General features: G+C 41.7%; 1 protein-coding gene across 1 annotated transcript in view; it reads right to left on the reverse strand.

Moving 5' to 3' along the window:
• Positions 1-363, reverse strand: part of LOC103592098 (chromosome unknown open reading frame, human C11orf49) — a 208402-nt gene extending 208039 nt beyond the window's left edge. Inside the window, exon 1 of the mRNA XM_008574696.1 lies at positions 261-363. Coding sequence (XP_008572918.1) covers positions 261-306 — 46 coding nt within the window. The 5' untranslated portion in view covers positions 307-363. The remainder of the gene's footprint in view (positions 1-260) is intronic.
• Between the last annotated feature and the right edge of the window lie 11414 nt (positions 364-11777).

Below are 11777 nucleotides of genomic sequence, written 5' to 3' on the forward strand. Positions count from 1 at the left end.
ACTTTGAGCTAACACAATCCACGTTGCCTGAGTTCCAGCATTCTTTACTTTCTGTACTTCAGACATTCTTTACTCCCCAGATGCTGTTTTTCCTCCTGGCTGGACCTTACCCGCCCAGGCCCTGGAACCCCCGCCTCTCTGCCCCTCCCCAATCCCACCCCGAACCGTTCCCACTCAGACCCCGCCCCCGCCTTTTCCCCAGACCCTGGCCTAATTCGTCTTCACTTCTCTCCTTCCCCTCAATTGAAGGAAGCTCCTACCCAGATACTCGTAGTCCGATAGGGCGAGACGCTCTGGACTCAGCATTCTTTGACCAGGGCAGCTTCAAAGCTGTAGCTCTCCAGCTTCCGGAACCCAGGTCGCGGGCTCTCTCCGTTGCCATGGTACCCATGCGGCCGGAGGAAAGGTGGGAGGCGCAGGGGGTGTCACGTAAACAGTCTCCGTATCGCAACGCCGAGCTGGTCACACAAGTTCCGGGAGCAGTCGCTTCGCAGCGGTCAAAGTTTATTTGGAGTCCCATATTTGAGGACTTCATTTTAGAGGAATCCGAGGGGAAGAATTCTTTTGAATCCATCAGATTTAACGTTGTCGAAGAATTACTGTGAGCCATCCATATCCGCAATTTCTGAATGCGCTTCGCAGCGGTCAAAGTTTATTTGGAGTCCCATATTTGAGGACTTCATTTTAGAGGAATCCGAGGGGAAGAATTCTTTTGATTCCATCAGATTTAACGTTGTCGAAGAATTACTGTGAGCCATCCATATCCGCAATTTCTGAATTTCATAACTACTCTTGCTCTTACAATAACAGCTGTTATCCTAACTCACAATAATAGCTCCCACCCATGAACTCCCATAAACACATAGTACCCATTACCTGTTATCTTTTTAGCATTTACTATCCTTAATTGCTACAAAGTGCTTTCACGTGCGTATATTTTGGCTGCTTCTTGAGGTCAGGGACATGTCTTTTCTGCCTACGACAAGGCTGGACACACAAAAGGTGCTCATTAAGTCCTCTGTGAGTTAATTGTCAGTTCCTCTCTAATCCCTCTTTATCTTTTCTTTTTTCCTCTTTATCGTTAGTCCCTCCTTCTACTCCTATCCCTTACTATTTGGCACGCTTCCCAAGAGTCTCCGTTTTCCTACCAAGACACTTCACATCTTGAGGGTAGGGTTGCAGAAACGAGGACCCTACTTAGAGTTTTTTTCCTTGGTATTCCCTATCGCTCATTTCTCCTTTAAGAGGAGAGGGTATTCATTGGTTTTCAAGTTCCCAAGATATTTCTTTTTGCTCTTCTCCATCCCCAGCAAAAAGTTAGAGGACTGCTATACCACTTGTCATGGTTCAAACCTAGCAGAAAAAGCCACTGTCCTCACTTTTTTAGTTAGTGCCCTCCCCCTCCAACAAGGTGAGGTTTTGTGAAAAAGAAAACAAAAATCATGCTATCAAAGGAATGACTGGGAAACCAGTGAACCACCTACACTTAGGAGGGAAAGGAAAGAGGAGGCTCTTGTGTTCAGAGTGGCCTATTCTTAGCCTCCTCCAGTAAGGAGCCTCAAACCTCCTAATTCTCCCTTTCCCTTAAAATTGTATATGTGTGTCAATTCTAGGCTCCTGTGAGTCACTCTGAGTTTGGATGTGGTAAGGATAAAGGGACAGAGCCAAACTAGGAGCAGTGTTTAGTATCTTGAGGTAATGAGTTTACTAATGTGGTATTTGATGTGAAGTCCTGCAAATTTGATTTTAAAAATTTGCCTTCTTCCTCCCCCTGCACCCCCCCATCCACCTTGAGGATATAGAAGTTTCATAAGTTTTATACCTGTGGCTTATTAGTATATTATTAATATAGTAATTTATTAATATATTAGTTTCATAAGTTTTATACCTGTGCCTTATTACTATATAATATATTACTATTAATATATTAATAATATAGTAATAGGACAGTAATTATTAAAGATGATAATTTTACTTTATTCCCAAGGAAACTGATTTGCAGATAATTTTACTTGTCCTCATAAAAACCTTCTAAGGCAGGCTGGCCCATGGCTCACTCGGTAGAGTGGTGGCTGACTCGGTAGAGTGCGGTGCTGATAACACCAAGGCCACGGGTTCGGATCCAATATAGGGATGGCCGGTTTGCTCACTGGCTGAGCGTGGTGCTGACAACACCAAGCCAAGGGTTGAGATCCCCTTACCAGTCATCTTTAAAAAAAAAAACAAAAAACCTTCTAAGGCATTTCTCTCTTTTCTAAGAAGGGAAGCTGAGGCATGTGTCACAAAAGTGACTTGTCTAGAATCATCCATCCAGTCAGTGGGAGAGCTGGAATTGTATCACAGCTATCCCAACATCCAGGCTAGTGGTCTGACCACTAAACCATGCAGCCTCTTTTTTTAGGAATTGTTGGCTTGGTTTTTATTTACTTATTTTAACTTGTACTCAACCCTGTTAGCAACTGGAAGCTCCCAGATAAAAGAAGAGAATTTTTGAGTCCAGGCTGAACATTTCACATCCTTTTATTTGTGGAGCATTCTTCTGGGACTTGTAGGGTGCTGCTGCTGGGGTCTGTGTGGTGGAGCTGGGAACCAGCCCCAAGAATATAGCTTTGTTTGGGCATTAACTCATTTGTGGTTATAATAATGATAAGTTTCAGCACCAGTGGCGCCCGACTGTTAATGACTCAAAGAAAGCTAAATAAGAACAAGATGTCATCTCTGGAGCAATTTGTAGGTTTTTTCCTACAACTCCATCCCTTCCGTAAAAATCCTAAGGACCTTGTATTTACAGTCTTCCACTCTGAATGTCCTGAACAGTCTATGGAGAAGGAGGACTTAGAAAAGAGTAGGAGGTTGCTAAGGCTTCAAGAAAATTTGGGGTTTCACAGATCTCCATCCCTTCCGTAAAAATCCTAAGGACTTGTATTTACAGTCTTCCACTCTGAATGTCCTGAACAGTCTATGGAGGAGGAGGACTTAGAAAAGAGTAGGAGGTTGCTAAGGCTTCAAGAAAATTTGGGGTTTCACAGAAATAACAGGTGGTCTTACTGGTAGTGGAATTACTGATTGTTACCATTTTTCTTCATTATACTTTTCTATATTCTTAAATTTTTCTATAATGAGCATGTGTTGTAACCTGAAAACAATATACAAGTGGCATGAAAATCCTTAAAATATTTTTAGAGCAGACATTATAACCTTCCAAATAATGTTTGTTTTTCCCAAGAAGAAGCTACTACTTTTAGGTTTCCCTTCTCTCACAGATTTTATGATAACAGATTTTGGCAACACACTGGTTGTGAAGGAAATTTTTCAGTAAAACATACACATCAGCCTGAAGAAGAGTAGAAATAATGCAAGAGTTGTTGAAATTAAGTGTATTTTTGTGACCCTGTTGAATGTTAAGGAAAGAAAAAAACGTCAACCTTTAATTTAGTGGACCTCTCAGGTTCTTAAATTATCAAAACATATTTCTAAAAAATTTGCCTAAGTAAATAATTACTTAGGTAAGCCAATAAATCAGAAGACAATCCCACAATCTTGAAAACAGGCAAGTGATATGAAATTGATCAAAAATAGAGCATGAGATGTTAAAGGCAGTACTACAGGATAAGGAATGGAAACATCAAACTCAGAACAATGGGGAAAAGGCCCACAAGAGAGAGGATATGTTGAGACACCAATTTACCAGATAATAATTTCTGATTTTATAAAGAGAAAATTAATAGACATCTCTGGCTCAACAGAGGACCTATAAAGAGATTGATAAGGAAGAAAATCCTCCCTGGAATTGAAGGCTACAGAAAAGCAAACATGAATGTACTAAATAGTTTTTAACCTCAAAGAAACAATAAGGAAAGGATAAATGGAGGCTGAATTATTGCTGCAAAACAGGTTCAAGAAACTAGGACAAGCTTTTATCAACTCATCAAGCAGAAAAGATGCTAAAGGCGAAATAGCTACTAAGAAATGCAGATCATGAAATTCATGCTGAGCTTCTAGGCTCTTCTTAAAAGACTTGTCTTCCATAAGAGCAAAGCAGAAACTAAGTAGGATGCCACCGTCTGGGTTTGACATGTTTAAAGAAAAAATGCTATTTTCAGAAAAGTCATTTTGGACTACCACAAGTTAACAGAGCTTTGGGGGAATTTGTAAAGAAAAATGTTCACAAATTCTTAGGCAGTTAAGAATAACTAATGCGTTATAAGAAAGTGATTAACAGTAAAGCATGGTGCTGCTAACGCCAAGGTCAGGGGTTCGGATCCCCATACCCAGCCAGCCACCAAAAAAAAAAAGAAAGAAAGAAAGGGGTTAAGAGGATATTGAACTGGAGCTTAAAGGCAATTACGGACTTGTAACTTGTTATTTTATATTTTCAAATGCTGCAAAAAGAGTTGGGAATTACACTTTTGTGTAGTTTGAGAAAGGGGAAGATTTTCTGATTCTTCTTGAGAGCCCACAAAAATTAGTTGTGCCTTCCTCTGTCCTAGAATATGCACTTTTACAGGCATTTATAAATCTTTTTTTTTTTTTTAATTCTTCAAAGTCTCCTACTAGATTGTGAGTTCCTTGAGGGCAGAGAGAGTCTCTTCATGCATCTTTAAACATATAGGACCATGCACAGTGCCTGGAAGAATACAATAAATGCCTGTTAAATGAATTTGTTCCCCTTTAGATTAAAAATCTAGAAAAGAGAGGCCATTCAATCCATGGGATTTATGGTTGGCTCATAGCAACCAATTCATTAAACAAAAAGTCCAGAAAAATGCAAGGCGTCATTGAGAAAGGCACTGAAAATCAATCAGAAAACATTGGCATATCCTTCCTATACCTAATACTGCGTGTGACAGACCACCATATCTTAAGAAATGCCCAGAAAAAACCCAACAACAACAATAAAAACAACTGACTTAACAAAAGGCTTACAGACAATGCTGCATGTAGACAAGTTAAGAGAATTATTCAGGAAGATGAGAGGAAAGATAATAGAAATCGATAAATAAACTTAGAACATAAACTTGGAGTTCCCAAATTTCAGAATCTTAGAGCAAAAGGCTAGAGTCTCTGTGTCTATTTTTTCTCCCCCAAGCCATCCTCTACATTCTCACAAGAGTTTACTGTTCTAAAATTTAAATTTAAACACGTTACTTCCTTACTTAAAGTGTTGCTGACTCACCATTACTAGGATGAAGCAAAACTCCTTAACATGCAGACGTATAAATCCCTTCACAGGTTGATCTCAACCTACTTTTCCAGCCATCTTGCCACTCATTCTTCCCTACATACTTAATACACCATACATTCCTACTCAATATTCCCAAACATATTGAGCTGTCTCACACCCCTTGCTTTGGCATAAGCTCTCTAACTAAACTAGAATGTATCTCTCCCATATTTTCTTCCTGGTAAACTACATATCCTATAAGACCTAGGCCAATGTCACCACCTCCATGAAACCTTATCCAATCTCCAAAGGAGTCAGTTACTCCTCGATATGTATTCATATTTTAGTATTTATATATTCTATATTTATTTCTTTACCTGGGTATCTCTCCTCCAGGACCGTGAATTGTTCACGGCTGGGGAACATGTTTTATTTGCTGTTAGAAAACTCCCACAACCTACAAAGACAGAATAAATATTTGTTGAAAGTCAAGATGAATGATTTGAGCTTGAAACTGGTAAATGTAAAACAAATTTTTTAAAAAAACTATTGTATGTAGTAAACTTAAGAAACTTATCAAAGAGGATGAATATCCACACAGCTTCAAAATGGGTTTAGATAAGTCCATGCATGACAGGCCCATATAGTCCTTAAGGGAAACTAGAATCTAGTGTTATGGTCCTATTGTTTTTAGGGGGACATTGGAGGGCAATTCTTGCTTTCCAAGATATATCCATTAGAGGAGAGGCATCATCAGAGGCATAAACCTAGACTAGACAGAATTTAAACTCTGTTCTGACATTGCAATTCTTTTGATCTTTTGGGAATATTTTCTTAAGGATGTTTAAATTTACTTATTAGCTTTCCATAGAATAAAATTTCAGATATCAATTAAAAAACAAACAAAAAACCCCAGATGTTAACCCAATACCTAGCCCATATCTCTCCCTGGAAAAGCATAATTCTGATTGTCTGGAGTCAGAGGTATAAAAAGAATAGAAAAATGAATTTTAAAAATAAGAATAGTACAATCCCTCCCTTGTATTTTGTAGGGACTCAGTAAATGTTAATTGAATAAACATAAAAAACATATAAAGGTCATTTAATTCAGAATCAATTTTCAGCAATAATTCATTATTATGAGCTCCCCTTCCACTTTCTCTAATCACCCTAAGTTCTTTTAGCTGCATAAAACTGTTGATCATTCTCCAAACATTATTTTGTTTTATTATTTTTTTTTCCTTTTTGTCTTTTTTTCATGACCGGCAATGGGATCGCAACCCTCGGTGTCGCGCCCGCACCTCGCTCAACCAGTGAGCGGACCGGTCTCTATATGGGATCCGAACCCACTCCCAAGCGCCGCACTCTACCGAGTGCGCCACCAGGCCGGCCCACATTCTCCAAACATTATGCCTTTGCTATGCCATTCCTTCCATCTGGAAGGTTCCCCCTGCATTTTCTCCTCTCTTTACGTAGTGATATTTTCCTCACCTTTAATGCCCAGTTACCCCAAACTTATGGGTCCTCTCTTCTCTGTTCCACAGCCCTTTACACATATTCTATTGCACTATCGTTGCTTTTCAAGTCCTCCCCTCCACTAGATTCTGAGCTTCTTAAAGTTAGGGACCCTATCTTATTCATGTTTATATTTCCCTAGCCCTAGCAGACTCTGGTTTTCATTCATTTAACAAAAATTCACTGAGCCATATGTGTCAGGCACATAAGGTACTGAAGAATGAAACAAGTAAGATACCTATTCCATTGGAGCCGATTATCTACTGGTGGTATCTAAACATGAAACAACAAGCAAGATTTTTGCAAAGAATGTGAGTGAGAATAAGGCAACTTTAGGGTGGTAAGGTGAGGCTTCTCTGAGGTCATGACGCTTAACTGTGACCAGCCATAGGAAGGGTGGAGGGAAACAGCATTCTAAGTAGAAGAGACAGCACGTGCAAAAGTTGAACAACAGAAATAATAGCATGTTGCAGAGCTGAAAGAAAGCCAGTGTGGCTAGAACAAAATGAATGAGGGGAAAAATAGTCGAAGTAGGCAGAGGTCAGATCATGAAGGACCTTGAAACCCATGTGAGAAGTAAGGATTTTATCCTAAGCGCAACAGGAAACCATTGGAAGGTTTTAAGCCCAGTTATGACGTGATCCGATTTATGATTTTTTTTTTTTTTTAAAGATGACCGGTAAGGGGATCTCAACCCTTGGCTTGGTGTTGTCAGCACCACGCTCAGCCAGTGAGCAAACCGGCCATCCCTATATAGGATCCGAACCCGTGGCCTTGGCGTTATCAGCACCGCACTCTACCGAGTGAGCCACGGGCTGGCCTCTGATTTATGATTTTTAAGAAGTCACTCTGGTTGCTGTGTAGAGAACAAATGATAAAGGGGCAAGTATGGAAACAGAGAGACCATTTACATAGATGGCTTGATTCATGTTTATTATTATTTTTTTTTTTTTAAAGATGACCGATAAGGGGATCTTAACCCTTGACTTGGTGTGGTCAGCACCATGTTCTCCCAAGTGAACTAACTGGCCATCCCTATATAGGGATCCAAACCCGTGGCCTTGGTGTTATCAGCACCACACTCTCCCAAGTGAGTTATGGGCCGGCCCCTCATGTTTTTTATTAAATGGGTATTTATTCATTGATCTATTTGTGTATCTATCATTCTAAATTTATCTTTGCTGCTAAAATAAGCAAGATGAACTGAGCTATTTACTGCAAATGTTCTATTTCTATGTGCCAGGTATGTGAAAATCAAGCTTTCAGGAGATAAAAATGTGCTAGAAAACCCCACCTTTTGGGGTATGTCCCAAGTTAGGTCAGAGAACTGAATCAGTCACATGCCCCAGATCCTGCCTCTATTATCACTGCTGAGCTGGAGCATGAAAAATGTTGGCACTAGAAATGGTGGTGAGGAGGGTATGCAATTAAAGAAAGCACAGAAATGCAAATCAGACTATCCCTGAGGCTGTCATTGTTTCCAGTCTCCAGTAGTAGCCCCCTTAACCTAGATGAAAGAGTACCCACTGCTAAAAGTTAGTGATACTTTTCCATAAATCCTATGGATTCTTTCCTGGCTCAGGCCTTTTTTTTTTTTTCCTTTTTGTCTTTTTTCATGTCCGGCAACGGATCGCAACCCTCAGTGTCGCGCCCGTACCGGACCAGGACCGGCAACGGGATCGCAACCCTCAGTGTTGCACCCGCACCTCGCTCAGCCAGTGAGCGGGAACCGGTCTGTATGTGGGATCCGAACCCTCGGCGGGAGCGCCACTGCGCTCCCAAGCGGTGCACTGTAGCAGTGTGCCACCGGGCCGGCCCTTGCTCAGGCCTTTGCATATACTGTTCCTTCTGTCCTGAGGCCTTCCCCATCCGCTATTAGCCTGATGACTTTTACTCAGCTGGCTCAGGCCTTTGCATGTACTGTTCCTTCTGTCCTGAGGCCTTCCCCATCCGCTATTAGCCTGATGACTTTTACTCAGCTTAAGTGTCAATGCCTCTCTCCTTTAACACCCAAATCTAAATCAAGTCTGTCCTTTCATAGAACCCTGTACTTTTCCTTCAATGCCTCTATCATTTGTAACTCTAAATTCATTTGAGGATCATTCTTTTAATGCTTCTGCATATTTGCAGTTCCCTACAACCATCAGACTGTAAATTCCAGGGACCCAATATATCTATTCACTACTGCCTCCACAGTGCCTGGCACATAATATACCCTTAATAAATAGTTACTGAGTGGAGGAATACAGAAACTTGGCCTCCCCGAGACAGATAAGTGTAGGACTCCCTGAGCTCCTTTAGTTGCGCTTTATCTTGTTTTCCCTTCTAAAGTTTTAAGAACTCCTTTCCTCCATTCAAACTGCCTTCAACAAGAAAGTGAAAGAAGAGGTGATGGAGCATTTCTTTGCAGACTCATGTTCTTTTAAAATAGGGTTTCTCAGCCTCGGCACTATTAACATTTTGGGCTGAATAATTCTTTGCTGTGGGGTGATATCTTGCTTATTGCAGGATGTTAAGCAGCATCCTTGGCTTCTACCCTAAATTAAGATGCCAGTAGCATCCACTCCCCAAAATGTCTCCAGGTATTGTCCAATGCCTACAAAATTACCCCTGGTTGAGAACCACTGTTTTAAAGTATGAAACCTCAGGCCTTTTTCTCTTTTAGAAGAATTACATTTAGAAATTCAGGTTGTTAAATGATGCCTCATTTATAAGAGAATTCTACCAACTAAGTTGGATCAAAATAATGCCCATTTGTGTTTTGTTTCCGTTGCACTCCCTGTGTTTCCTTTGAAAAGGCCATTAGTGATGGTCTAATTCAGGGCAATATTCTGATCTTGGAAATTTAGCTCCCTGGACTATCCTAGAAGGATGAAGGAAAGGGGTGGTGTTTCTGAGGAAACCAACGCCTCTGAGACCCTTCTGGAATTGGCAGTCCCCTACAACTTTTCTAGGGGCATGTCCCAGAGGACAATAAAAGGGAGACAAACAGCCCATTCTGGCATGCTTTTCAGGATCTCTCACTCCAAACAAGAAAGTCTGAGAGGCCTGGTAAAAATAAATATGGCTTAGTACTCCTGGCACAAGAGCAGTTTCTGACAGCCAAGACTTAACTCACCCTAGGGGGTGACCCAGGCAGGGACTATGCACGAAGTTAGTTTCTGCCCATTGATATTCCCAGTGACTCACAGCAGCCAGGGATGGCTCTGTGCACCAGAACTGTACTGAACCATGGAGGAGAACTTGGGATGCACATAGAAAACACAGTCTCTTGAGCCTGAGTCAGACAGGGACAGCCAGCCTCCCCCGTCCGCTCCAATCCCAGAAAAACAACACAAATCATGCCTCTGGAAAGGAACCTGCCCTTTGCATACAGAGTGGAAACTGTTTATAAATTCTTAATCCCTTGACATTGAAAGTATGGGGACCGCCTGTCCTGGATTTTTTGGGACAAATGCATTCATTACACCACATGTCCCTAGTTTTCATCTGGAAAAAAATATGGTCTCGAGAGTCACAAGGTCTTTCTCAACAGGTTTAAAAGCAAACCTTCATAAGCAACATATATTGAAACCATGATACCAACCAAGACTGCATTAGAAACATTGGGGGTGAAGGTGGGTTGAGAAATCAGCCTCTACTTTTCACTTTTTTCTCCTTGGATTTTAAGCTGAAGTGTAGGCCAGAAAGGTCGTCTTTCCTAGCCCTAAGACCATGTAAACCTGACCTGACTCTACTGCCGTCTTCAGTCAGCAAGAAGAACTACACACCCAGAAAATGCCTCAGTATTAGTTACCATGGTGATGCTACTTCAACCACATTGCATCTGGGTAAAAATTTCAGGCAAAACAGTCTAGAGAAGTACTGACTCAGAAGGAGTTAACACTTCACGTTTTTGTTGTTGTTGTTGCTGTTGCAAAGTACGGTTAATGTTAGCTTCGGCCAAAGTTAGTAATTTGAAGTGAAAGCCTTGAAAAATTGAAAACGTGCAAGGATGAAATGTCAAACTATCCATTTGGAGCAATCTCCTAATATCCACTTTGCACTATACCAGATTACTTTCCCCTCAGCTAACCCGGGGCATTTGAGTCTTACTGTTTGCTGGTGAGAGGAGAGTGATTTAATGAAATCCACAGAGGATCCAAAGCCAGGAAATGTTGGCATATCAGCTTGGAGGGAAAAGTGATACCCTGAGTCCAAGGAAGGTGCGACTTGGGCAAAAGTAACAAAACAAGACTCGACCTAGAAAAATGGAAGGTGGCGAAATTAACCCATATTATTAATAGCATTGGGGAGAAGGATAGGCCATAAAGCTAAGACTAAGGAAGAGTTTATTATTTTATGTGGTAATCCAAAAGTTAAACATTGCTGGAAGGCCCTACAGATGAAGCTGGGAGGAGGGCTGAGGTCTTCCCGGGAGTACCACTGCCAGTAAGGACTTACTTCCCTACCCACTTCCTTCCTTCCTTGCCGGGATCAGAAGTCAAAAAAGGTGAAGAGGCTAACAACGCTGATTTACAAAGACAACGAGGAGGAACTACATCTGTCTGGGCCAAATCTGGACGTCTGAGCTGGGGCGACAGGACCCAGACAACCACCTCAGGAAATGAGTAAATGAAAAGGGGAGGTCGTGGAATTATTTAGCCCTAGAACAACGTTGCCCAGACCGGGGAAGGGAGGAGGAGCGGGGGGCAAAAAGAAAATCTCAGGAAAGGAATTTTGACAGGGAGAATGCTAGTTAAGATACAGCACTCCAGGCCCCCTGATGTCCCTTGTTTGATGTCAATATGGATAGAGAGGATTATGCATTAGCAAGCCTTGCGTATTCTGAGACATCAATAAAGTCTGGACTTGGGGCCGGTAGGGGGGCCGGGGTCACGTCCAGGCGACTTGGATCAGCCGGGTGCTCCTCCCTGGCATTAGAGCTAGAGTGAACGTAGCTGCCGCTAAGATTTTTTTTTTTTTTTTTTTTTAAGTTAGGGACATTCGAGCAGTAGTAATGGGGACAGGGAGGGGGGCTCTCCAGGAATGTGGGGGCGGCCTGGGGAGGAGCGGGGCCCGAGCAGGAGGCGCCGGCGGGTGGGGTCAGGGGACCGGG

The sequence above is a fragment of the Galeopterus variegatus genome, unplaced genomic scaffold (assembly GCF_000696425.1).
Source record: "Galeopterus variegatus unplaced genomic scaffold, G_variegatus-3.0.2 Scaffold1088, whole genome shotgun sequence".
Classification (NCBI taxonomy): Eukaryota; Metazoa; Chordata; class Mammalia; order Dermoptera; family Cynocephalidae; genus Galeopterus; species Galeopterus variegatus.